The sequence below is a fragment of the Vidua macroura genome, chromosome 1, assembly GCF_024509145.1.
Source record: "Vidua macroura isolate BioBank_ID:100142 chromosome 1, ASM2450914v1, whole genome shotgun sequence".
Taxonomy (NCBI): domain Eukaryota; kingdom Metazoa; phylum Chordata; class Aves; order Passeriformes; family Viduidae; genus Vidua; species Vidua macroura.
In genome coordinates, this window is record NC_071571.1 from 70239561 (window position 1) to 70266959 (window position 27399).

At 46.4% G+C, this 27399-nt stretch overlaps 1 protein-coding gene across 2 annotated transcripts; it reads left to right on the forward strand.

Moving 5' to 3' along the window:
- Positions 1 to 7741: 7741 nt before the first annotated feature.
- Positions 7742 to 23262, forward strand: IRF4 (interferon regulatory factor 4). Of its 2 annotated transcripts, XM_053997105.1 has the most exons (9): positions 7742 to 7804; positions 9403 to 9697; positions 10196 to 10382; positions 11135 to 11223; positions 11781 to 11922; positions 13680 to 13787; positions 15093 to 15446; positions 19367 to 19479; positions 21429 to 23244. In XM_053997105.1, the coding sequence occupies exons 2-9, from the start codon at positions 9494 to 9496 to the stop codon at positions 21570 to 21572; spliced, it is 1341 nt and encodes a 446-aa protein (XP_053853080.1). In that variant the 5' UTR covers positions 7742 to 7804; positions 9403 to 9493; the 3' UTR covers positions 21573 to 23244. The 2 variants fall into 2 exon arrangements, with proteins under 2 accessions (XP_053853080.1, XP_053853070.1); XM_053997095.1 differs by lacking the exon at positions 7742 to 7804 and having other exon boundaries at positions 9451 to 9697; positions 23208 to 23262.
- Positions 23263 to 27399: the final 4137 nt, after the last annotated feature.

Sequence of the window (27399 nt, forward strand, 5' to 3'; positions counted from 1 at the left end):
CATACAGCTACCTTCAGCAGAAGTGTGTGTGGCTAAGCTTTCATCACTGACAATGTGAAAAAAATATTTTGCTTCAAAAGGGAAGCATTCTCCCATGCTAGTAAGTCACCCTTCAAAGCATCCTTCCTGTTCATGCTAACCATGAGTAGCCATGCATGCAAAGATCTCTTCTTTTTCACCACTAAAAAAGAGCAACCTGGTACAAAAGTCAATGAAAGAGGCCATCCAGGCAGCATCAGCTGTCAACAGTCACTGCAGCTGTTCAGTCCTCAGCAGGCATCGTGGGCCTGCATCAACTGCCAGGCAAAATTAGGAGAATATTCAGAATTTTCCTGAGACAGAGTGAAATAAAGCCACACAGGAAATGTGTCAAGGGGAATATTCCCCATGTCACTGTAAGGAAAGCAGCAGTTCACTGCCATTGAGAACTTCCCCCTCTACCTTTGCAAATGTGCCCTTAGTGGTCCCAGATGCTGTTCCCCCGATGAGACAGTTGTGGATACAGCATTACACTTGCCATAGCCCTTCCTTTTCCAGTGATACCAAAAGCTGCTGTGATCTGGGGTGGAGAAAGGTGGGAGGAGATGTAATAGTGTATCATTACTTTAATTTCACATATTCATTGTTCCGGGAGACATTTCCAAAAGCAGCCAAGTCTCTTTTTCTGAAGTGCCCACCATGTCACAATGCTGTGAGGATTCCTACTGTCTTCTGACAACATTTCAGCTCTTGTGAATTTCCCCTCACATTTAGTGGGTTTATCCTCCGTCACCCAGGATGAAAAAGGTGCCAAAGCTGCTTTAGGCTGAAAGATGCTGACATCCCAGGAGAACGGGGTTACTTCAAGCTTGTTAAGCACTCTCCATGCTTTCATTCACTCTCATGAGGAATGAGAGTGAATGAGACCAGGAGGTCTGTAACACAAATGTCCCAGTTGTCACAGGACTGCAGAAGGATGAATTTCCCCCTGCAGGATCTTGCGTCAAAGCCCCTGTCCAAGACAGCTGGCCAGTGGAGTGCTTTGTGGGGCCTGCTGATCCAAGGACTAGAGCTGAAATCACTGAGCATCCAGTGATTCATCTGGTGTTGTGCTGTAAAGTGAATTTTAGTTGAATTTGCTGTTACATGTTTTTGAAAACTTTTAGAAAGCCTTCACCAGTTTATGTACGTGCTAGACTGATCATTGATAGCAGGAGAAATTCTGACTTGCTACCCCCCATTCTTGCCCTCCACCGAAATCCTTGTTTACAAAGACTTGTTTCCTTTTAAAGCATTCTCCTGCACATCTAATAGGGCCGACCTGCTTCTTTTCAAAGTGAAATACCACGGTACATTCATTTAGGGCTTGATTGCTCACTCCCTGTAGATCACAGCCAAACTCATATTGCGCCCCTGTGAATAATGAGCCAGGTCTCTCCTCAGCAGAAAAATGTAGGCATGTTATTTTTGTTGCTGCCTAAAGAAGAGCTATAGATAAATGGGTTTTTCTTTTTCTTTAAATACTTTAGGTTATAGACCTCCTTGCTCACTAAGTATTTTTCCTCTGGGGCTCTGGGTTCCCCTTTTGTCTGTCAGAAAGAAGAATGTAACAAACTGCTAGACCATCACCACCTCCTTCTCACAACGATCTGCATGTCATCACCATCTGTTCAGTAAATCAGGGTTGGGGATTTACCCCTCGCTAATCAAGACAGGATGAAACCGAATTATGCTTGAAATGGTGAAGCTCCTTCCACAGTGTTGTATGTGCCTCAAGTGTGGCACTGGCAATCCTCCCAGTTTCTTTAAGGCAGGGAAATCCTAGTGGCACCCACATCGACGACTTTTGTGGAACTTCCCAAAGCTCGCTTCCACCTGAGTTCCTTTCTCTATCATTTTAATTCCTGCATTGCACTGCTTTTCAGAAAAATGCTCCAGTTCAAAAGGACAGAAACCCCAGGTAGTTTTAAATTTAATGGACAATTAGGTAGCAGGAGCAGAATGGATGATACATATGCAGTATATATCTTGTGGGTTTTTTTTTAATATTCAGTGCTTAGTTTCTAGTGAGTTTTCTTGTTGCGTCACCCTAATCCCTCCCCTCTCCAAGTAATTTTTTTTTTTTTAACAGGGCTCCTTGCAGCTCACTTCCTAGGAAGTGGAACCTCAATCCCAAAATATACAAAACTAAGCTGATCTTTAGAACCCAGAAAATTATGTGGATTTGAATTTAGACAAAGAGGAACCCAAGCCCATTGCTTACATTTGCTGGTGTGAAAGCTGGCAACAATTGGTTAAAGTATTTAAAGTGGTTGTATATGCAGCCTCCCTTCCCTGGGGCATGGGGCTCTCACAGTGTCCCAGGGTGTCCAGCACTTGGGAGTGTCATCCAGCCACAGACTCCTGACAAGCTCAGAATGTGCCAGGAATCAAACAATGTGTCAGCCACACAGTGCTCAGTGCTCCCCAATTCCCTGGAAACTCACTTCTTTCTTGCTGGAGGAACATATTTAAGACAATGATCCCGGGGGCATCCCAAACAAGATGCACAGGTGACAACACCCATGTCACCAGCTCTGTATTTGTCCCACAACAGTCAGCCTGGCCCTCTCCTTGTGTGTCCCACATTTGGAAATGGGCTCCAAACATGGAATGTTTCCAAGGCAGGAATTCAGTCTTTACCTTGTTCTTTGCGGTAATAAATCGCATTTAGATCAGGTACCACCTCTGGAGCAGCCCCACTTCTCCACTATGGTGAGAGTCTATCCCTAGTTTGGCCTTAGTTCTGTGAACAAATTGCAGTAAGTGTTTTTTTTTTTTTTTTTGTCAGTGCTCATTATATTTGGGATGTCTTTGAGTGCACTCTGTAAACTGCCTTTATGGGAAATACTCTGAGGACACAACATAGTTGAAGAAATTTGGTCAGGTGGGCTGATGGCCTGAAGTTCCTACCTGTCACCCCATCTTTTTACTGCAGATAAAGGAGGTTGGATATGAAAAAAAAAGATAAATCCTATAATTTGGATTTGCCTCTTCCACTGGATGAAGGATAGCACAAATTCCCAGGTGACAGTGAGCTGGACCTGTTACTCCAGGGCATAGGGGACACATGGCCATGCTGTGCCTCACATCACTGGCAGAGGACGATGATTCCCTTGCCTCCATGCCAGCACTCCCAGGCAGTCCTTGGTAGCTGCCCTGCAGAGATGGAAGTCTCAGATTATCTGAGTTAAGGGAGAAGTTGCTCTCAGCAGGTCAACTGGCTCTCAACTGGCCTGCATCAGGTGCTTTCCTTATTTTTTTTTAATTTGAAAACTATTTAAATTTTTTTCTTTTCCTATTTTTTTTTTTTTTTTTTTTTTTTTTTCTCTCTCTAGATTCATGACTGCTGCTTGCTGATGAAAGTAGCTGGAATACCAAAGATTGAAATCTTTGGAGAAGTGGGTAGGCTGTTCAATCAGGAGGCAAGGAGCCTCCTTCCTTGAGGAGCAGGAAGTCCATACAAATTTTGCTGTTGGTTTTCAGAAGTGAAAGTATCAACCCAGGGTTTCCAAACTCTTGGCCTGACATCTGGACTCTGGGGAAGGGCACCACACTGCTTGTGTGCCACACTGGTTGGGTGTGCTTGCCAACGTTTTCTCTCCAAAGGAAAGCTGCAGAATAGCATTTTAATGTGATGTCAATTTGCAGGTTTTTATAAAAAATAGATTTTACAGTTAATGTATTATCTTATCTTGCAGTGGACTTGGCCAGTGCTAGGTTAACTGTTGCACTTGCTGATTTTAAAGGGCTTTTCCAATGTAACTGAATCCATGATTCTATAATGACTTAGGAGTGAGGACTTTCAGTCCTGTGCAGAGGCTGATGTACAGAGGCATGAAAGCAGCCAAATGGGAATCAGTTTGAAATATCCTTGGCTATGAAGCAGAGGGAAAATACAGGAAAAGAAAATAAAACATCCACCAAATCCACCTAAAATAATGTCAGTTGGGCTGAGAGGCTCTTCTGCTTGAAAGACATAGCTATGCTTGCCAGTTTGCTTTGTTTCTAGTAGTTTAAAATGTCTCTGCAATTAGTATTATAGAAAATATATAACTGATTAATACCGTTTTAGGAGTCACTATTTCAAATGGAGGAACTGCAAATACCCTTCCAAAACTAGAAGGCAGCTGTTACCATACCAGAAGTTGAAGTTGCTACAGTAGAAGATGCATAAAATTGTTTGTTGTTTTTGTTTGAGTCATGTTAGACTGCTTATGGAGCGGGTGCTTTGCTGGAATAAACCAAAGTAATCAGAAAACTGCCCTGAATTTCCGCAGTCTCTCTGGATTAATTCAATTACATCCACAGGCATATTTCTGATGTATGAATGACTTCTGAACTCAACCCCATGCCTCAGAGCTGTTGACTGAAGTGTGGTGTTGGGAGGCTTTAAGAGTGCCCCTGTTTGGGTCTGAGTTGTGCTGCTGCTTTGGGCAATGGAGGACATCATTCCACAGGGACTTGCAACCAGGGATTGGCAAGGACTTCTGAGCCACGTAAACCCTATGGCAGAAACCTGTGCCACCAGCAACCTCCATCTCAGGGAACGGGTTTTGGGACAGCTAAAGGTGTAGACAGGTAGCTGTGGGCTTTCCAAAAATACTTTCAGGGGCTTAATGCACTTCTGAAAATGCTTTTACCAATGTGATTTGTCAAAGGGCTCCAGCACGAGCTTTGCTGGGTTCCTGAAAGGCCCTGGTCAGGGTCTTCACTTGAGAGGAGAGCTGGAGAAGGAGCTCACTTGCTGCCATGCTCCTGCTCACTGGAGAGTCTGCTCTGGGCTGCAGCCAGAGTGCAGAGGGCCAGACCTTTACTGAGCACCAGGAGCTGCCCCCATGAGCAAACTCCCAGCAGAGCCACACGCAGATGGAATGCCAGGGCAGCCAGGGCAGCCTTCCCTGCCCAGGGCAGAGCAGCGCCACGGAGTGGGCGCCCCTCAACTCCCCTCTGCAGGTTCCTCTTCTGCGCCGTGGAACTCCCCCTGTCATGATGCCTGAGGGGATTTCACGGTCTCTGGTGCAGAGAGAGCCCCTGAACAAGCCACAGTCCTCAAAAGGTCTCTGCTGCCAGACCTTATTGTCCCCAGCATACCTCTAACAGGTCCCCCTGACTTAGGGACTGAGTTCACCCAGTGGTATTTTAGGGTGACAGGAGAGCCTTTGTACTCAGAGAGGAAGGGAAACCTTCCTGAAGGAAAGGAGGAGTAAACTCCTGGGTGCAAGAGCATTTAATGTGTGTGCCCCGTGGCTCTGCACTGCCCCTTTCTGTAGGGACCCACTTCAGAGAGCCATTGGCAGCTGCTTTGAGATGATGTCTGTCTGTCTTTGCTTTTGTACCTTGTGTGCAATTCCCAGGTGAGTCAGCTGGGACTTCAGAGGGGTTTGGTGAAAGCAGAAGCCATCTTTTTGTGCACTGAGGGCTTGTTAGAGACTGTTGAGAAGAAACAGTCACTTTTCCTGGCATGCCTTTAGTCAGTGTGACCTTAAGAGTGTGAAAAACAGGGGGCCCGCAGTGACTGCCGTGGTTAAACAGCAGCAAGAGCATTTTCACAAGAGGGCTTCAGTCATTAACTCAGAAAACTTCCATGAAGGCAGCAGGGCTTTTGGGTAAGGTTTGAAGTGTCAGGCACTCGCAATGGTGTGGAAAACACCAGAAATGGATGAACAGGCTGTGAGGTGCTGGAGTGTTTGTTTTACTAGCAAGGCTGGTTAGGGAGGAATTGTCTCTTAGGATATGCAAAAAACACCCAGTGATGCAGCATTTAATGGGGACACCACGGCTGAGTTATTGATCAGAGCTTTCTACTTTGCAGACCAAAATGGTGGTCCTACATATTTTTGCCATTCTAAGTGGAAATGAGTGATGTCCAGAAACACTGAGTAATGAAGTCAACAAAGTTAATGAGATTAGAATGTCTTACTCATGAGAATACTGATTTGCAAAGGCCGAGTGTGCATGTAGGGGTCTGGCTTTAATCATCTCCTCTAACATTTAGGCAACTGGAGATAGTTTTCTAATAGAGTTCTTGCTGCACAAAGCAACCAACCACCCAGCCAGGTAATTTCCTACATAGGTACTCTCTGGGGATTTTATGACTGATTTTATCTTCTCTTAACATGCAACTTACCTACTTCTCCATCTATACATGGATTTCTTTGGACAAGAGAAACTATTTTTCTAAAAATATTTTCCAGTATTTGAGAAAAAAGGTTTTTATTTTTCTCATGAAGGGTTTGACCTAGTGCAGATCCAATCTGCATGTTTCACCCTGTTTTCAAATTTGCTGGTTTAAAAAGCACAAAAGAGAAGACATGAGAAGTGTTCCTTTTACAGTGATATATTTCAAGATGGTTTTATACTTAGTGAAATTACAGCTGGCACCCTGACTACCACACAGTCTTAACCATACAAATTGAAATTGGATTTTTAGAAAGTCTTTCAGATGCCTTTTGGTAAAGCTGTGGTTGCTTGTCTTGATTTATGGTAGTAGTCACCTCCAATATCAAAGATGTATTCCAATGTTCCAAAGATGCCTTGGCTCACGACTGAAAGGATTTCGTACTGGCCCTCCCAATGCTTTTTTTTTGGAAGATGGATAGTATGTTACAAACTCAATGCCTGATAACGCCTGCACTTCTCACTTCTCCCTCCGAACGGGGTGATAATTACATGTAAATTTCAGAAGATGGCGTTGAAGATTTGCAATTAATATCCTAAACCTCCGGCGCAGCGCGGTGACAGATTCTGTGACCTGAGACGTTGCAGCAGAGAGGATGTGGATGGATGTGCGCTGGGGACGTTAGAACAGACCAAAACCAGAGTGTCGTGGCACGACACACGTGCTTGAAACCCAAAGGGCGGCAACAGAGACTTTCATGCAAGCCCGGAGCTCGCTCCTTCATCCACCAGCTTCCACCACGTTAAGGCAGGAGTCTCTGAAAGCAGGCGAGCCAGGGGGTTCCAGCCCTGGTGCCTCAAGATGGGCTTTGCGGAGGCAGCATCCCCTGGGCTCAGCGGGGAGGGAGCCGCTCCCGGCCGGAGCTGGTGGCTGTCCCTCCTCCTGCGGCTGCCGCCCCGTCGGGGTTCGCTGCCTCCAGGACCGGCGCCGCTGCTGCCCCCCACCTTGACCCCCAGTTCACACCTTTCGGGCTGCAAAACACGGAGTCGGCTGGACGGGAACAGCCCGAGCCTTGGGGCGAAAGGAGGCGGGTGTGTGTCTCATTCCGCTCCGCGATCCCGGCTCTGTGGCCCGAGCAAAGAGGGGTTGGGTCGCAGAGGGTGCCGGCAGGGGGTACCGGCCCTGGGCACGGCGTGGGCTGGTGGGCGGATGCCCCCGCGTCTCCCCGAGCATCCCGGGGGCCCGGCCGGCGCCGTCTAGGACGATTCTGGTGGGTGTAGTGAGCTGGGTCTTTACAGTAAAAGCCGCCCGGCTCTCACTGGTAGGAGTTTCCCTGGGCTATTTATGTATGTGCGTCTGTCTGTAAAGATTTAAAAAAACCCAACCCAGCGGGGACGCGGAGAGCGCCGGGCTGCACGCCCTCCCGCCCGCAGCGTGTTTACCAGCAATGGGTATGTGTCACTGCCTCAGATGTTTTCCAGCTCGCCAAGTCCCCGCTCCCCTCCGCCGGCTCCACCTCCGGGCCCGCCTCCCCCCCCGCCCGGCACGACGCCCTCCATCATATAAAGAAACTTCCCGGTGCCGTCGGCCCAGTCGCTCTGCGCCCCATCTCAGCGGCCGTGCGGCAGTCGGCGGCCCGTGCCCGCTCCCAGTGCCGCGACAGAGGTAAGCGAGGGGCGGCCGAGCTCCCCGGGACCCCCAGCCCCCGCCGGGCACAGCGGCACCCGGCGGGCCGGGCAGGGAGACGGGGTGGGCGGTGCGGGCGCCTCGGTTGCCCATGGTGGGCACTTCTTCTGTGGCTGTCGGCACCTGAGCGAGCCCTTTGCCTTTTTTTCCCCCCCCCTTTCTTTCCCCCCTCTTTTATTCCCCCCCTCCCATTCTATTTTTTCCTTAATTTAAAGCAAAAGAAATAATACCCGCCCGTTATCTGCTCCTGAAGTGAAGGCGCGCACCAGTCCCCAGCCCGGCCGGTTCCCGCTACCCTCGGGAGGGTCGCGGGAATGTCTGGCAGGGATTCGCTTCGTGCGCAGTGAAAGGGGGGAAAGCGACTTTTTTGGGGTCTTCGCACGGACTCCTTCGGGCTGCGCGCTGGGGAGCCGTGGTCCCGAACATGTCCCATCCCCCCAGACGCACCATGTGCAAGGGAGATGCCGGGATACCGGGTTTGGTATCCGGAGGGATGCTGCCCCTGCGGAGGCGTGTAAGGGGTGCGGAGCATGCTGCCCATCTGCCCACAGTAGTGTGCGCCTGTCTGCCAAGGGTCTCGGAAAGGCTCCCCGTGGGTAGAGGCAAAGATTCCTGATGAGGAATCGCTTGATTTTGTTAAATGTAATAGGGAGTTGGAGTGGGAACCCACCAAACAAGGATTTCGGGCATTCAAACATTTTCCAGATCAGTGAGACAAACTTGACGCCAGGTCCCCATCCCTGGTGCTGGTGTCCTGGAGTTAGCACCTTCCCAGCGGGTGCCCATCCCTGCGGAGCCACGCCGCTCTCCGTGCGCGCTTGTGCCTCTGCGTGCAGCTATAGGGCTCTGTGTGGGGGGCTGCAAGCTCCCACGTTCCTGGGGACATAAGTGCCCTTATGCCAGGCTCTGTGGGTTGCTGTCTTTCCATTTTTAGGTATATGCAGTGTATAGATTTGAATGTTGCTATGTGTGCGTGCTGGGAGTAGTTGGAGGGGTAGATATGTATAGGACATCATGTGTTCAAGTGTGTCTTGCTGAAGTGAGCTTGTGAAAGCTACTTTGGTGTTATAGATAGATGCAATATAAACTATAATTGCGTGTGAAGCCCTCTGGATTGTGTGCGTGATATGTCTGATAGCACATACATGCACGATCGTATGCAAGTCTATTTTAATGCAATTTTTTCCTCGTTTGGTTGAAAAGTAAACTCCCAGTTTTCAACTGAGTAAACTCAGTTGAACTCAGCAGGACAAGGGAGTTGTGCCTTAAGTCACTTACAATAAAAATTTCAACGACCAATGTCTGTTCATGCAAAACAGTATCGGGACAGGGGGAAGTCTGTCAAAGTCTGCAGCACAGGCAGTGCCTGGGGAGGGCTGTGGGGGGCTGTGCCCAGTTTCCTGAGGCTCTGTACCATGTTTCCCGGGGCCCCCAGGGCCCCGCTGCGTGCCGTGGCTGCTGTTTGGTGTGGTGTGTGTGGCATCAGGGTCTGGGCACCGCTGGTGTGGACTTAGCCGAGCACTTAATCTGTGGGTTTGCCTCTCCCCACATCCTGCCCATTTCCCCCTCCTCCACAGCCTTCCAGAGGGCCGGTGCTTGGACGTGTGTGGAGAGGTCAGCTTGGTGGGGCACCCCAAAACCCCCTGCCCAACCTCTGACACGAGTGGCATGAACTTGGAGCCGGGTGAGTGCGGGATGAACTCAGTGAGCTGTGGCAATGGGAAACTCCGCCAGTGGCTGATCGACCAGATAGACAGCGGCAAGTACCCCGGGCTGGTGTGGGAGAACGACGAGAAGAGCATCTTCCGCATCCCCTGGAAGCACGCTGGCAAGCAGGACTACAACCGGGAGGAGGACGCCGCCCTCTTCAAGGTAAGGCTCAGCCTGGGCTTAGGATTGTGGAGCACTGGCAGGGCAGGAGGGATGCCCCTCACCATCCCATCCTTGCCACCTGCCTCTGCAGGCTGGTTCTGCTGGTTGGCTGCTGGTAGACACTGCCTGGCTGGTGGAGCAGGCTGTGCCCTGGTGTCCCTGTGTTTGCGGGACAGCCCACCCTTCCCCAGTTCTCTGAGGGGAGCTAAATGCTTCTGGGACCGCAGCACATCTATTTCCACATTCATTCCCCTTTCTTATGCCCACTAAACTGTTTTTGTACCTTACCATGCTGCTATTTTTTAGCCTAAACCTGTAGGGAGTAAATCAAAGAACAATTCATGCACATGTAAGCACACACACATATGCTGTTTCAAGCATTGTGCCTTGTACTTAATTCTTTTATTTCTTTTTTTTTTTCTTCCTCTTTTTTTTTTTCTTTTTTTTTTTTTTTTTTTTTCATTTTCCTGCTCTTTTGATTATCTGAAATGTTTCCAGGCTTGGGCTCTTTTTAAAGGAAAGTTCAGAGAGGGCATTGATAAACCAGATCCCCCTACCTGGAAGACAAGATTAAGGTGTGCTTTGAACAAGAGCAATGACTTTGAAGAACTGGTGGAGAGAAGCCAGCTGGACATCTCAGATCCCTATAAAGTGTACAGAATAGTGCCAGAAGGAGCCAAAAAAGGTAAAGCATCTCAAATTCCCTGTGTAACAGAATGTGGAAATGTCTCATTGCAAGCATATGAGGACTGAAGTGTGCTTTTCTGGAATGGCCCTGCAGCCTTTTTAAGTCTTCTAAGGGACCAAAATGAGGGCTCAAGTGCAGCTTGTTCTGGTGACTTGAGAGGCTGTGTCTGTGGGAGGACTGCTGGCATTTGAGTTGGAGCACTGAAAGGGAGCCCCTGCAGGAAGATGCAGACAGGCGCCTGCACATCACTGGAGGAATTGCTCTTTTAGCTGGAGCCTCCCTGCCAGTTCTGTGTAGTGAGAGCCAAGCAGGAGGCTCAAGGGACAGGCAAAAAAAAAAAAAAAAAAAAAAAAAGCATACTGGATCTAGGTTCTGAATACAGGAAGAGCAATTTTGGGGAAGAAAGTAGGTAATTGCCTTGGGTGGAAAGAGCTGGGAGTGAGAGATGCCCAGCCTGCAGCCTCCAGGGCAGAGGCAGGGCAGTGCCTGTGAGAGGCAAAGGCTTGGCATCATTGTGCACTAGGCTGGGACGCACTGTGCTGTGAGGCACTGCAGAGCCCAGAGGGACAGACTGCCTCCCAGACCTGACTGCAAGGGGAGCCAGGGAATCCAGTCCCAAGTGGGCACTGGAAGGCATTTTGGTCCTCTCTCTGTTCCATGGCAGGTTGTATGGATTTGCCTTTATTGTGCCGATTTCAGATTTCCTTAAGATGTAGAATAATTTATTTTCATCCCTCTGGTGAACACAGGTGCAAAACAGATCAGCATGGAGGAACAGCCATTAATGATGAACCATCCCTTTCCAATAACATCTCCTTACACTGCATTACCATCCCAGGTATGGCAGTAGTTGAGTGTTTTTCTTAGTTGGTGCCTCTACACTGAGCAGCACAATTTCTGTGCTATGTCTGTCCTTGCTGGTGGGGCTCCCAGGTTCTCCCTGTGAAGAAACTTCATTATGAGAACTGAGAAATTGAGAAGCAACTTTTCTAATGTCAGATGAGGCCACAGGGCAATTGATTTCCCTTGGTGTTGTTTATCCCAGAGTAATAGCTCTTTTCTGTTGGATGACAGTTCCTAGTGCCCTGCCATTCTGTTGGTGCCAGAATGTGAGCACCCAATGAAGCCTTGCTCTTTCAAGCAGACATTTACCAGCAGTGCTTTGACTGCCTTTTGTTATTCCACTCTGCTTATTATTTACACCAGTGGTGAGAAGCTAATTCGAAAGCCTCATTGGTGGTGGTGGCCAAATGCCATCTGCGTAGCCTGGGCACAGCTCAGACCTCCATGGGCTTTGGCAGGGAAAATCGAGGAGCTGAGATGAGAAAGCTGATGCAACGCATAGCATTAGTTCTGACACTGCCTGCTAAAAGAATACCTCGTTAAATTGAATAGGTGCCGAACTACATGGTGCCCCATGAACGGAACTGGAGGGAGTATGCCCCGGAGCAGCCGCATCCTGACATTCCGTACCAGTGCGCCAGCATCCCCTTCGCCGCTCGCAGTCATCACTGGCAAGGGCCCGGCTGTGAAAATGGTAAGAAACCCCTGTTTAGGGCTGCTTGCTGAGGCTGGCCACCTGGAGGAACCTCACATTCCTCAGGCGTATTACTTGTGGCTTTGACTGGAATTAACAGATGTGGACAGGGAGGAGTGCTGGAGTCCCTTTCAAGGGAACCACCTTTGTCCTGGCTCTTGCATTCACTGCCACTCTATGTGTGGTGTGTGGGCCCTGCAGTTCTCTGCATTGATAGAAATCAGCCCCCAAAAGTCCTCAGCTGTCTCAAAAGCCCTGAGCAATAAAGAAGGCAACCAGCCCTCATAAAAACCCCAAATGGGAACATATGTTCTTTAGCTTTTCTCTCTGATTTTGGACTTTTGGAGGCATACACCAGTGAGGTTTTCCCTCCAGCCTTGTGGGTTAGACTGACATTATTCTCCCTAGAGGAAAGCTGGAATTACTACTTTATTTTAGTGCTGTGGCAGTGGGACAACTTGTCATGGATTGAGACTCTCTTGGGGCTGGTACAGCAGAAACAGAATAAAGGAATGTTTCCTTCCCCAAAGATCTCACAGTATCAGAGCCTAACACAATCATGGCTTTCCAAGCTCTGAAAAAAAGCCCAAATTGTGAAAATGGGCAGTGCTGAAGCTTGCAGGGAATAAAACAGGGAATAAAACATAAGAGAAAGGGAACTGTGTGCTGTAGACCCTTGCAGGGTAACTCACCTGAGGATGCAGGCATTTGCTTTGTGAGGAGAAGCACCTGGTTCAGAAGGGCAGGAAAGGATGGGAAGCAAGAAAGGACCCTTGGTGTAGGTGGTATATTTTCAGAGGACAGCTCTCTCCCGGTTTTGATGCAGAGAAATCTTTGGATCTGGTAAAAAGTAAATACTCAGTGCATTGCAACTTTTTCTGGCAGTGTATTGGAATTATTAGGCAGAATGTTTTGCTTTTCTGTTGAGTTTTTTGCTAATAAAAAAATCAAGGTAGCAAGCAGAATGAGCTCTGCCCTGAAGTACATCCTCTGCAGCACTTAGACGCATTTGGATACTTTGCTGAATTTGTAGGCAGTTGTTAGTTGTTGATACTGTGTTTCTCACTGGGCTATAAAATGCATCAAGAGATGGTGGCTGTTTTTTATCCCTGTCACTCCAGCTCCTGATTGTGGTGAGTTCTGCCACTGGGGAAGGTAATGCATTCTTGTCTGCAAGTCACTTGCATCATCCTCCAAAGACTTTTACTGGCACTAAGAAACAGAGGAAAAAACATCAGTTGTCCATGGTGTAATCCACTTACTCAAAGGCATCTCTTGAAACAGTTTAGTAGTTCTAAACAGTAGTTCTGCTAATAAAACCCTAATAATCTTCTGCTGAACATTTTTCTTCACCTACATTTAAACAGTGTTAATCCCAGCTTTATTGTTATACTCATCATTAGTGAAGTTTTTTGGAAATATTATTTGTTTCATGCAGGTGACTTTTAAGAGCACTGTAGTCTAGTTAAAAATGTAAATTATTTCTCTAATGGAATAACAAGTAAGGAAAAGGACTAGGGGGAATATAGAAACACTAAGGGATTATTTCATGCAGGTCCAGGTAACATCTGGAATGATTGGCAGAGTTGGCCTACATGGAAGAATTGGGAAATAGGACCTTTCTAAGAAGAAGGGGAAAGAGAAAGAGAGTTCCTGTTGGGGCCCAGGAAAACTCACTTTTGCATTGCTGTGATCTCTGCCCTAGCTTTTCCTTTAGGATTTAGGCCTCTGTCACTGACTTTTGTTTGTGAAAACAGGTTGTCAGGTGACAGGAACCTTCTATGCTTGTGCTCCTCCTGAGTCCCAGACTCCTGGCATCCCGATTGAGCCAAGCATAAGGTCTGGTGAAGCCCTCGCTCTGTCAGGTAAGGTCCATAACCCCCCAGGCTTCCTGGGGAGTTTGACAAGAGACTCCCACTTCTGACTTACCCAGGCACCATCTCTCCTTTCAGATGAAAGGAAAAAAGAAGAAGAAAAAAAAAAGAAACCTCTTTAATGAATGAATTTGGGTGTATGGTTGTAAGCCTGTTTTCCAGGATACTTAAGCACTTCCAGCCCCAGCTCCAAGGGATGGAGGTGGTTAAAGCTATGGAAGTGCTTCGCTGGCTTGTGGTGTTAGTGCTGGGTTGCTTTGGTGAGACACCAAATCAGACATTCCTAGGGGAGTTTGGCAATTTAGGAGTATCAGTGACTTAAGGCTCAGGTTTTCATTTGGTAGGACCCTGCCCAAAATTGGTAGTGCATGTAGTGCTCCTGTTGGAGTCATCTGGCTTTGCTCTGCTTTGCTATTCCTGGTGGGAAAAAAAAAATACATTCAGGAAAGAAAAGGGACGTTATTTCAGCCAGGTTTGCAGATATCTGGATGCTGGGGAACTTTCTGAGTAATTCTGGGAAAAGGTGTGGGAATGTGCTTTTCACAGAAATAATGCATAGACCTGTAAAGTGCTGCTTGATGGGTTTCTTAAGTGGGATTGTTCTCCTGAGTCAGGTCAGTGTGGGTGTGTAGATGTGTGTTTCTTTGTGTGTGTATGTGAACATACATTGTACACACATGTATATACTACATATATATATTTTTTTTCCAGTGCTGTGTGAATTTGTAGGAGTCAGCCAAGTGTACTAAATGGCCATTTGAAAGCAAGGCAGGGGATTTTGAGTACAGCCCTGTTGGAGCTGGAGCCAGCAGTTGCCTCTCTCCAGGCAGCTGAGTGCAAGTTTGCAGGTCCCCTGTGCAGAAGCCTTTTCTATGCAAAGTCTGGGGGGAAACACAGCTACTTCCTTGTTAAATCTGAGGAAGTGTGCTGAGCTGGTGGGTTTAATTGTGACGTGAACTTGGAAAATGTGACCAACATCAACTTTTTCTATGAAGATTTTTCCTTTTAAATGGAAATATGAAGTTTGTGGGATTTTAGTTCCTACCAAATTCCCACGCACCAGTAGCCCTTTTAATAAGATGAGAGAACATTAATGCTATTGTGCCCAAAAAAATTAGTATTTATATTCTTTTTATTTTTTTGACTAATATGACCTTCTGGGTGGTGCTGACCACTGGGCTCAGAAATCTTATACAAGCTTGTCTCTTGGCCTTAGCACAGATCTGAAACATAAAACATCCATACTAATTTATCACAGTGATTGTTTTTTGTTTGTCTGCTTGTTTCTCCTTGTAGACTGCCGACTCCACATCTGCTTATATTACCGTGAAATACTGGTGAAGGAGGTGACAACTTCCAGTCCTGAAGGCTGTAGGATATCCCACGGGCAAAGCTATGAGGTCAGCAGCCTGGACCAAGTTATCTTCCCTTATCCAGAGGATAATGGCCAGAGGAAGAACATAGAAAAACTGCTGAACCACCTGGAACGAGGAGTAATTCTATGGATGGCACCTGATGGCCTCTACGCTAAGAGACTTTGCCAAAGCAGGATCTACTGGGATGGGCCTATGATGCTCTGCAGTGACCGACCCAACAAGCTGGAGCGGGACCAAACATGCAAGCTTTTTGATACTCAGCAGTTTTTAGCAGGTAATTCCCACTATATCTTTGAAACCCTTTTGGAAATGTCACCTGGTCACTGTCCAAATTAGCTTTATGGGAGTGCTTTTTTCATTAAAGTGAGAATTGCCCCTTGATACTTCTGGGCAAATGCAGCCAAGGGGTGCTTGAATCCTGATTAATCCTATAAATTTCTGCTCTCTGCCCATTCAATGCCCCTGCACAGACCAGAAGGAGTCAACTGAGGCTCAGCTCGTGACACCCAATCTCTCACATTCCTATATGAAGCATAAGGAGGAACCTAGCAAAATAGTTTTCCCATAAATTGACACAGAAAACTGGATCCTCATCTTGGATTTGCTAGTCTAAGTCATGGACAGGTCTGTGGTCTGCACTTGCACTCCTCTCAGCTTGACCCAGAGCAAGCTCGAGGTCTTGCCCAGAGTATACAGATTTCGGAAGCAAGCCTTCTTTTCAGTCTGTGCCAGTGTCTAAAAGATATTTAGGAATTCAAAAGGATTTCACAAACTCTGGAATTTCAGGACTGCCTAATATTCTGAGCAAGGAGGAGCATACCTCACCAGAGCTCTCTGGAAAGGTCTCATTTTGTACAAGGTAGTGCAGGGAGGGAGCAGGGGAGTGCTTTAGGACAGTGCCTTCTCCTTACAGCCCGTGAAGGGAAGGAGCAAAGCTTCAACCCCTCTTCCCAGCACACCTGCACAGTTAGAGAGAGGAGAGCTGTCCAGCCATAGAAACTGGTGGGAGATAGTCATTATCCTAGAGGACTGCTTGGGCTGCAGGAATAGACACTGGCCCTTCTGGATATTTCTGGTATCACTTAGAGATGAACTAAGTGGCTATGGTTTGGTGTGTTTTCTTACTAGAGCAGGGCAGCAGCACTGGCATGACACTCTCAGGGGGATAATGCCTTGCAAAAATTAAAAACTCCCAACAAATTAAATCCAAATCACCAGTTTTAGCATACTTTGTATTCCAAGGTTGGTACTCTGTCCTAGAGAAACAGCCAAGAAAAAATGCATTTAAAGAGAGAAATCTTATATAGATGTGAGAATTGACAGTTAGAAAGGGGAATTTGAGGTCAGGCATTGGGTTGGGCTTCAATCACATGCTAATTTAAAGATGTATAATTCTGCGCCTGGTGATGGTTTTGGAAATCCCTTTCCCTTTTCTCAGGTGGTTTTTTAGATGTACTCTGGGTTCTTCCAAATGATTGACAGGACATCTCTTTTTAGATACCTAACCCCAAAGATAAGCTCAAGCAATAGTTATTTTTCACCCCTCCTAAATTACTTATGCACCAGTGCCTGTGCAAACCCAAGTGTGTGGTTGCAGTCACAGTCTGTGGTGTGTGCAAAGCGAGTTTTTGCATGTGATGATGCTCAGTGAAGTTTGGAAGTGACTTGCCATGGGCCTGACACATCTGCTGTGTTAATTGAATGTGCTGAGGTCCCAGCCTGCGAGTGAGCTCAGGGATTCCCCTGTGCTGGGAAACTGGGACTTCCCTGGGAAGAGAGGCAGATGATCTCTGCCAGAGAGGAAAATCAAGAACAGCAGAGAAAGGGACAGATGCAGAACTGCTATGAACCAACCACAGCTCTTGGGAAACCACTGAGGACCTGAACCCTACAGTGCAAACTGCACTGGAGCATCGGGGCCTGTGCTGAGAAGCCTCTGCTGCTGAGAAAGTGCTAAAATGGGGCAATAAACCAGAAACCAGGGGAATGGTCTCTGCAGAGAGAGATAAATGCATTGTAATTGTTGTAAATTGGGCTGGGTGGAGAGTAGAAGAACAGAGGAAGAGAGCTTGGAGTGTGAGGGTGGCAGCCAGAGGACGGTTGGTGGGATGGAAGGAGTGGCAGCGGGAGCAGGAGTATCAGGAGGTGGGAAAGGTTTGGGGAGGCACATGGGGAGCCCTTGGGTGTTGGATGATGTACTTGGGCCTGGAAAGGAAGACAGAGCGAGTGGAAGGTTTTGGAGAAGTGCAGGGCTGAACTCAAACCATGATTACCCTGGTGGTGGAAAAGAAAAGACTTCCTTTTCCAGGTCTGTGCTATGGGCACTCCCACAGGTATTCAGGATTTGGAGAACTGCTGAGGTCAAGTAAAACAAGGGAAAGAGGAAGCTGAAAGAAGTTGCACATCAGCTGGATTGGCCTTGGGTGGATTGTCCTTCCTTGTCCTATAGCTGCACAGAGGGAAGCAGAGCCCCATGGAAAATATCTCTTCTTTCTTGCCTTATCCCCAGAGAGCTCATGGTACATTTCAGGGTTTTCTGGGGAGACTTTGGGGAAAGCTACATTTTACTCCATGTTTTAAGTGAGCTGCCCATTGTTTTACTTGCTTTACTGGCCCTTTCAGTAAGAGTAGTAGTCCAAGCCAGGGTTGGGATGCTGTTGTGATGGCCACTGAATCTACATCTTGGTCTGAAAAGCTTGCAGTCAGAGTAGGAATAGTAGGGGTGTATTTTGGGAAAAGATGCATTTGTCATGTCAAGTTCAAAGGCTCTCCTTGCCCTCTCTAGCAGGGATGGTACTTCATTACAATATATTGCCTTTAATATTAATTGCAGCTTTTCCCAGAAAGCATGAACAGGGTTATAAATTAAAATGGAATATTTACCTATCAGCTGTGTAGAAACACAGTACTTAACACACACTTTAGCAAGGATATTGTGTTAGATTGAATTTTCTCTTTTCTGGATGGAAGTGCAGTGTCAAAACCACAACATTTGGTCCACAACACTGGAGATTTTGGTCTAAGTGGGAGTACCTTATAAAGGCCTCCCCTGCTACTTTTCATAGGGGACACTGACTATTAGAATAATAATATTTCATCATTTCGCTTTGCACAAGGTTATGGGTTAGCAAAGAGAGTGCAGGGGCACAGAAGACACAGAAAGCTCTTTTCCTGACTCAGTACATGGCTGAAGTAGAGCCCTTTCCCCTTCCTTATCTCAGTGTGACAGTGACCTTACCTCTGTCACAGTCTGGCTGTGGCTAATTTTTGTGCCTGGCAGTATTTTGTGTCTCTGGCACTACCAAGCCATTTCAGTGCTGCTCTTGTGTGTCTGCTTGAATGTTTTCCTTGAATGGTACCAGTAGTGTCTGCTCCAGGGGTTCCGCAGTTGAGGTCCCATAGAAGTACTAATTGGAAGACATCTCAGTTTGTGCATGCGAAATTAATTGTGAGACAAAGTAAACGGCAAAGTTGCAGTGTTGTAACCAGCTCCCTCTGATCCGAGGGAAGGTCTCCAAACACAGTGTCTTGTCAGACCTTTTGTCTTCTTCCTGACCTCTCTCATCAACCCCTGGAGTTACTTTATCTTCTCCACTGTGCTCCAAGGTCATCCACAAAGTCTGTCTTACAGGCCTGTACTGGTTTTGACTGGAGCAGGGTTAATTTTCTTCATAGTGGTCCTTGTGGTGCTGTGCTTTGGATTTGTGAGCTAAACAGTGCTGATAACACAGGAACAATTTAGCTGATGTTGAACAGTGCAAGCACAATGTCAAGGCTTTCTCCTTGTCTCATTCTGCCCTCACAGGCCGCAGTCTGGGGTGGACAGGAGTCTGGGAAGGGGCACAGTCCCTTCAACAATCCCAGCTGAGGGATGTTCCATTCCATATGACCTTGCATTCTGCAGTAAAACAGGGCACGGGGGAATTAGCCAGAGGTTGCTGTTGCTTGGGCACTGGCTGTGTGTAGGTCAGCTGATCACAAATGATTGCTTTTTCCATCGCTTGTTTTTCTTTGTTTTGTCTTCTTTGTTTCTTTTTACCCATTAAATTGTCTTTATCTCAACCCACAGTTTTTTTTTCCTTTTGCCATTCTGTTTTTCTCTCCTGTGCTGATGGTGGGAGTGAGTGAGTAGCTGTGTGGGGCTTGCCTGTCTCCCCTGATTATTCCACAGCATGGTACTTTCTCTCTTCCCAGACCTGCAAGACTTTGCTCACCATGGACGTCCGCTGCCGAGATATCAGGTCACTCTGTGCTTTGGGGAAGAATTTCCAGATCCACAGAGGCAGAGGAAACTAATTACAGCCCATGTAAGTAGGATTTCTGCCTTACCTAAAACAAGCAGACTCCTTGGAGGATGTGAATCTGCCAGTCAGGCTTTTTGTGCCTCATGTACATTATGAGAGAGGTGGTAAATTGTTGAAAATGCAGCACTTTTCAGAGCAAGGTTTAATCCCCAGATCTGCCAAGGACTGACTGGAAGCCTACAGTAGGGCAGAGCACCTGATTTTCCCTCTCTACGGAGCATGTCATTTGTGATCTGTTGCAAATCCCATCTAAAGCTGAAATGTACCTGGAAATGCTGGGCTGTATTGTTCTCACCACCAGCCCAGTTGTGCAGCTGCTTGGGCTGCCTGGCGACTGCAGGATGTGGTGTTTTTACAGCTACTGAACCTGAAGGTGCCCTAGAATCCCAGCCTGCATCTCAAGCCCTTAATGGGATGCAGGGGCTGCCTGTGTAGCTTCAGGGTTCAGTAGCTGTCAGGCTCATGGGCTGACTGACATCAGTTCACACACACTCAAAGCTGCTGTTTCGGGATGCTCTCAGAAGGAGGGCGATGGTGGAGACTGAGACCAGGTGCTTTCTGAATTGGCTGTGTTGGCCCATAAAACCACAAGAGAGGTGGTAATGCTCACATTAGTGGCAGGGCTTAGCTTACTGCATCCTTGAGAAGAAAACTGGCATCTCTTTTCAATTTTTCGAAAACCCCTTCAGTAGCAGGATGGTTGCCAAGTCAGACTTCTGCTGTAAGCTGTGGCCTCTGCTTAGCTGTGTAGCTTTCGTGCTGCCCCTCTGCTGCCTGGCAGGTCTCTGGGGTGGAAGTTGAGAAGCTCACAAATCCATCCTGAGCTGTGCAATGACTAGTTAGAGATGGTTGCCCATCCCTGACTCTCCTTCAACTTTTTCCCATTCTTATTTTGGCTTTCCAGCTTTCCATCCCTGCTTCGTAGCATCCACCCTCCAGCTCCTTTATCCATCTCTTGTCCTGGTATCTTCTCTGTGAGCCTGTACCTCCTGCTCTTTCCAGAGCTTTGCTTCCCCTTTGCCAGTTGCTGAATCTGCTCATCCTGTCGATCTGTCCTGACCTATGGGCTGGTGGGACTCTACCATGCCACCAAACAGTAGTGCACTGAAAGCTGCCTGGGGCACCTGTCCCACTGCCTTCCCATCTCCACCATGGCGTTTATTTCCTCCAAAACAGTGCCTGTGTCTTTTAACATGGAGGGATTGGCTGGCCAGCAGGAGAGGGTTGTGGACAAGTGTCATCCAGCCTGTCCTCCACTGAGAGTAAGGACAGCTTCAGGTGTTTGTTCTCTGTACAGCTCAAATATTTACAGTCAGAGCCCAAAGCCTTGAGAGGGAATGGTGGTTTCTGAAGAGACAGAAGTGAAGGCAGTGCTAACTCATACAAATCCCACTTGGTGGTTGAACAAATTCCTCATCAGAGCTTGAATGAACAGAAACAAGAGTAACCTTAATGTTAGGTTGAAATCTAACTTCAGACACAGTCATTTGGCAACATATTGCAGCCTACATGAGGGCTCCAACATTTCAAGTAAAGTCCTCAAAGTACTTTGCAGTGCAGATAAGACTTTTGGCGTGTTCAGCATGTGTTTAAACACTTGGAGTGGCTGTGGGCATGTGTGTCCTGGTGGTCATTGCTCACAGCCTGGAGCTAGCTAAGGGACTGCAATTTTTGGTACATCATTCGTGTCACCGCTCCAGTCCCTTATAATGAAGGTGGTGAAGGTAAGGAGTCTGTGCAGATGGTGAGACACTTGGCAGCAGAGCTAGGCTAGGCTAGGCAAGACCTAGTTTAAAACAGAGATTAGTGAAACCACTGAAATTGTATTCCCATTCTGGTAAGCAGAATTGTCCTGCCCCATCTTGTTTTTAACTTAAAACCACCCTGAATAACTAAGATGCGGAGCGTGAAGTTTTATCACATGTCTGATTAACATTTTGTCTGTTCTTAAGGTTGAACCAATGTTTGCCAGGCAGCTGTATTACTTTGCTCAACAAAACAGTGGACATCTGCTGAGAGGCTATGATTTGCCAGAACTTGTGACTAGTCCAGAGGATTATCACAGATCTATTCGCCATTCCTCTATTCAAGAGTAAGAACCTCAGAAGGAGTGGTTTTAAAGGCACTGTAAAGATTGTGCAGAGTGGAAGAGCAGATCTGGGTCACGATTTGGAGATCCACAATCCCTGCTGGACGCATTCAGGGGTACAATGATAGGAAAGTGAGCAACTAGGACAACTGTATTGTACAATAAAATTGACGGGTCTTCAACATTTGGATGCTACGTCTCACATGGGGCTCCACTGTCGCTGAGAATTAACTCGAAACTGACAAAATGATTGCTGTGTTTACGTTTGCTTAATGTTTTTCTTGGCTTTTGAGGACTGATCCTTACCGAAGACTTAAATCCAGAGTTTACACTGTTACCTTTGCAGGGCTATTTATTTTGGATTACTGATCTCAGGGAAAGTACATAAATTTGCGGTGTTCCCAGTTTGAAACTGTAGCTACTGTAGGTGGGTAGCAAACGTAGATGGTTTATTGAGAATAGCTAATACATGTAAGTGGTTATAAATTTAGATTCATAAGTGTGATGCCTATATTCTTGTATAGAATATTTCAGTGTATTTTTTGAAAACAATGCAATTCTTCAGAGACATATTTTTTTAATTCCTGACTGACACTTGCCCTGATAGTGAATTTTGTTGCTGCCATTGTTGTTACTGGATTAGCCTCCATGATAGCAGTTTCTAAAGTAGTGCATTTATGGTACTGTGTTAAGAAAAGTGACTGTTCAACTCACATTACCTGTGAATTTAGTGGATTAGCCACTAAAATTCTAGAGTCCCAAAGAGCAGGTTTATAAATAAATTGCATTTTTCTTATAATTGTAAGCTACAATGCGTGCATTATACATACACGTATATATGTATGTATATATGTATGTGTTAGAATTAAGTTGGCAAAGCTTGCAAATAGCACAGAAATGGTCCAGCTACCCCTTTTTGATGTCACATACATAAGCCAGGTTAAAATAACCACCACCTCTGACTTACACAGAGCCAACTCTGCTGTTTGTGTGCACTTGCAGCTTTCTTCCAGTGGTACTGAAATGAATGTGAAGGGAGAGCTCAAGGTGAGCAGCACTTGGCCTTCTGTACTAAGGCAGTCAAGGAAATACTTGCTTGAATGTTCACAGAATTTGATGCAGTTTGCAGCTTTCAGTGGTAGGGTGCTGTTAGAGTGACAAAGAGGTCTGTCGGGTGTGCGTGTCAATGAAGTTTCCTTGCTGGCAGGCAGACCACGTGGTCTTGGCAGTTTTCACTCCAGAACATGATCGCCCTGTGCTTAGCAGACATACTTCACTTGACTTCCTAAATGAGGAAGAAAAAACGGTACTTGGTCTGGCAGCAGACTTGTGTTAGGGACTTTGAATTTATACATCTTAAAGATGCATATTTTTGGGATATATTATCCCCCTCCTTCTCCACAGTGCCAAGCAGAATGAACAGATCATTTCTACTTTGTTACTTGAAGGGTTTTTTTTTCCTGGCTTAAACATTTTTGTAGGGGAGACCTCTTTCTTAGACATTAAAAGCAGTGCTCTGGGTGACCATCTGAGATTTGCATGAGCTTTTGTCCTGCGCATACATTTTACAGAAAGGGACTTCTGTGTTCAAACTTAACTGGTACAATACAAATATTTGATGTGTTTTTCACTTTTTTTCTAGTGGTTGTTGCTTCATATGCTCATTGCTTCAGCTCACGTCTTGGAATAAAGTTCTATTTCCCTACCAACTCGGTGCGTATGTGTTGTTTTCATAGTGGGACAAATCTAACACGTGTGGTTCTGCACTGTGAACCTGGGCAGTGCTGCTGGCTGTCTATGGGGAACTCTGTTCTGAGCCAGAAGTGCAGACAAAGGTCAAAAGGTAAGGATTTTTGCTTACAGAAATGTCTGCGATATTAGCCACAGGTAGCAGAAAAAGGGAAAATAGGGAGGTTCCCCTTCGGCTGTTGGTTTCCAGGTCCATGGACAGTGCAGCAGAACCCCTGCAGCTGGGGATCTGGTGCTGCCATGCTCTGCTCCTGCCCCTCCAGGGCTTCTGGGGCTGGGGACCAGGCTGGTACTCTCCTGCACAGCCCAGCGTGTGGGGATCCTCTGACTGCCACTTAGTTCCTGGTTGTTAAAAGTTTCCAGTGCACTTTAAAGCGCGTAAAGCTAGGAATGGGTGAGAAGGAGGATGGTAAAGTGAACTAACGTAGTGAAGTTGCAAATAGGAGGGAGTTTACCAGGTAGCCCCTCTTTGCTGGAAATCAGGGTCCTGAGAGGGGTTTTTGTGCACAAGAGCTTACAGAGCAAGCTAGGTGTGAAATACAGTTACAAGATCTGTAAAGCATCTGAAGATGGAGGGGAGAATATTTTCTTTTTGTGCAGACTCCTATTAAATATCAAGGTGCCTTATAATTTTTGGCTTTGGAATGCACTTTTAATTATTTTCCTTGAAGTAGCATAATTTAAAGCCAGCAGCTGTGGAGAGGGAGGGAGAGAGGGAGAGAGAGAGCACCATCTAATTTCTGGCCAAACACAGCTTGCTTGGAGGAATGGTGCAGGGGGGTGAGTGGAGGGAAAAATCAAGCTGTTATTTGTACCATAAATTGTTTTGCAACTTAAAGCTGCATTTACATTTGTGACCATTTCTTACTGTTCAAAATAACTATGAATACCTAAAGCGGGGAAAAAACAAAAAGCAAACAAGAAAAGAAACCCTGGAAACATTTTCTCCTTTTAGTATCTTTTTTACAGTCACAATGTGAAAGCATTTGAGATACTTCCTACCTCTGTTAAATTCTGTTTATAGTTTCTGAGGTCTATTTCCTTCCTGTTATGTTTTCGGTGGCATTGTAAATGACATATTTTACTCCTGTCAACACTGAAGGCACAGCTGTTTGGTTTTTTCCAAACGTTTTTTGTGTCAGTATTGTTTTTTCTGATTTTAATACTGCCACAGTTGCAACAATTTCTTGAAAGGATTTTGTATCTGTATTGCAAATTTGGTTCTGTTGAGTAGTTTTGCCTGTAAACTGTATTAGCCTTAGAGGGGTTGTAGGTTAACCAGAAACAAGGAGATATATTTTAAGCTGAAGTACAATGTAATGGGTTTTGTGGAAAAAACGCAGGATTCACGTGAAAACCCCTGTGGCCTTTTAGACAGGCATATTCATGGTGTTTACATCAGCGTTTGTCAGCAGCGTGGAGGTGGGGAAACACCACCCTTGGCACAGGGCTTTCAGGAAAAAGTAAAGCATTTTCTCTTGCATGCTCTCAGATCACTGTCTGTGTATACTTGTAGAGAGGCAGGGGGGAGGAAGGGAGAGGGAAGAGAGAAAGAGAAAGAGCACTCTCACCAGAAAGGCCAAGCAGATTGAAACAGTCGTATGTTTCTCCTTTCCCAGGCAGAATTGTGTGTCAAATTTAGATGAACTTGGATGGAAAGATATTAAAGATTGCCCGAGTGGTTTTTATCTGAACTCGGATCTGGCTGGTAGTGGGCTGAGAGCTACTGATTTTTGATTTAATGCTTATGAGTTTGGTTGGCTCTGAAGAGATTTCAACAGGTTCCTGTGACTCAGAATAGTTGTGAGGTAGCTGGTGTGCAGCCATTCCAGCACTTAACTTTCAAGCGTGTAGTCAGGTAAGCACATCCTTGTTGCATCCCAGAGGAGCAGTCACATCCACTGTGACCCACAACCAGCTCCACTGCTGGGCTTCAGGAGCCAGCTGGCCCAATGCCTGTGGAATGCTCCATGCCCTGACCATGCTGAAATGACAGCATGCTGAAGGAGGAGCTAACTTAGGTGTCTCAGAATAAGACTCTTGGAATGACAGATGTTAAATAACTTAAGAACACAATGTCTGTATGGGTTGTTGTTGCCCTTTTGGCAACTGGCAAGAGGAAAAGGCAAACACCTGTGCCCAAGTGGAAACTGAAAAACAGGCTGGATGCCTTGGTTCTGGGTTTGGACTTGTTTTTCTGCTTGGCCCTAGCAGAGGCTGACTGGACAGCTGATGTCTGAGTGGTTCTGCCCAGGGTGTTGTTCCACAAAAAGGCAATTATCAAGGGTGCAAAGAGCCCAGTCCAGATTTTCATCCCTTAGATAGGAATAGTGTCATGCCCCGGTAAACAATGGCAATGAAACACAGGTCTTCATTTTGCAAATGCATTTTTATTGTTTCTGCACAGCATGGCTGCCTTGCATGTCTCTGCAGGCAGCTGGCAGCCTCCTACCACTCCAGCTTACAGTGCTGCCAGCTGAGGCCAGACATGGTGCACTGGGCACTTCTCTCAAATCAGTCTTCCAGGCTTCAGCTATCATTTCCTGCTCCCTACAAAAGACAGGTCATGAATTATGCAAAAAAATTCTGTCTTCTAAGCTAAGAGAATAGACAGATCCAGGTGACTTTTCACAAACTACAGCTAATGCATGCCCTCCATATTTCTGGGAAGTGTTTTCACCTTTGACCCTTGGGCTTTCTGTGTTTTGATTTTGAGACCCGCTTCTGCATTCTTGCTCTAAGAATGTCTGAAATCCAAATACTTACAGACTCTGGTTGCCCTTTTAATCTTTTATTCTTTTAATCCCTTTCCTAGCCAGGCAGAAATGATGTCCATGTAGTATCAATGAAACCACCTCCCAGAGGAAGTTCTCTGAATGTCCATGTGAACCTGGTGAGGTTAGAGCAGACACTTGCATCTTACCTGAAATATGCTTTCCAAGCTCTTTCAGCTATGTCAGTACAAGTGCAGTTTGTACACCACCATATGCATGAAGGACATTTCATCCCATCCTCGCCATATTGTTCATCTTTCTCCTCCTCACTTCCTTCGTGAAGAGCAGGTGTTTAAATCTGGATCAGTCAGATAGAGAGCCCTGATTTCCTCAGGTCTGCAAGATGCAGATTCTCTCTGACCTGGGAATGGCCAGCACAGCACAGGCAGTGGTCAGATGCTTTCAGATTCAAGCACTTCTGCTGTGTGTCTCCAAAATGCATTAGCTTGTCATTGTCCATGGATAAGTCCTACTCGTATATCAGGGACTATTTATCTCATACAATCTTACGTCTTCTCCTCCTGGACTAATACGCCTCAGCAAATGGTCATCAAGAAATTTCCTTTTTTCCTGGTGGTTGCAGCCATCTGGTAATGTGCAGTGCTAGGTACCTTGTTGTGTCTAGCTAACCCTTTTGACTCTCTCTTGGGTCCTCTATCGGTTTTCCTCTGCACTGGCAGCAAGATCTAAAGGCAGACAGTGCCTCTTAGTTGGGCATGCCCAGCAGGATGGGGCACGACCTTTGAAGATTAGACAGCACCAGAATTCCTGTAATTGTGGGTAGGATGTTCTTGTGTCTTCCCAGTTCTGATTCTGACCCTCAAACCCATGAACTGATCAGCAGAATATAACCATGGCAATCATTTAAGCTAGGCTTTCCCATAGGAAGCTGGTGTGCAGCTTCTCTTCATCTGAGGCACCACATTCAAATTGCAGTTTCTCAAGGGATTGAATCCATGATTTCTTATGCTCCTGTCAGAGCCATTCCTAACTGTCTTGTACAAGCAAAGGCTGAGCATTTCTAGTTTCTAGCACAGAGAACAACACATAGCCTCCACATAGCCTCCAATAAAACTGCTTTTAGAGTTAGAGATCCTACTTTTTTCCTGTCAAACCTCTGAGTTTCATGATTTTTATATCCTCAGAAACCAAAGTTATGGGTCAGGCCTTGATACATCTCCAATAGCTCATTTTCATTTCCCTTTTTCACACATGATCAAGAGGTTTAGCCCTCTTCATGACTGTCCCCTCCCACAGAAAAAAACCCATGCAAGGAGTAGTGAGAGAGAGACTTCAAAAACAGGGTGAGTG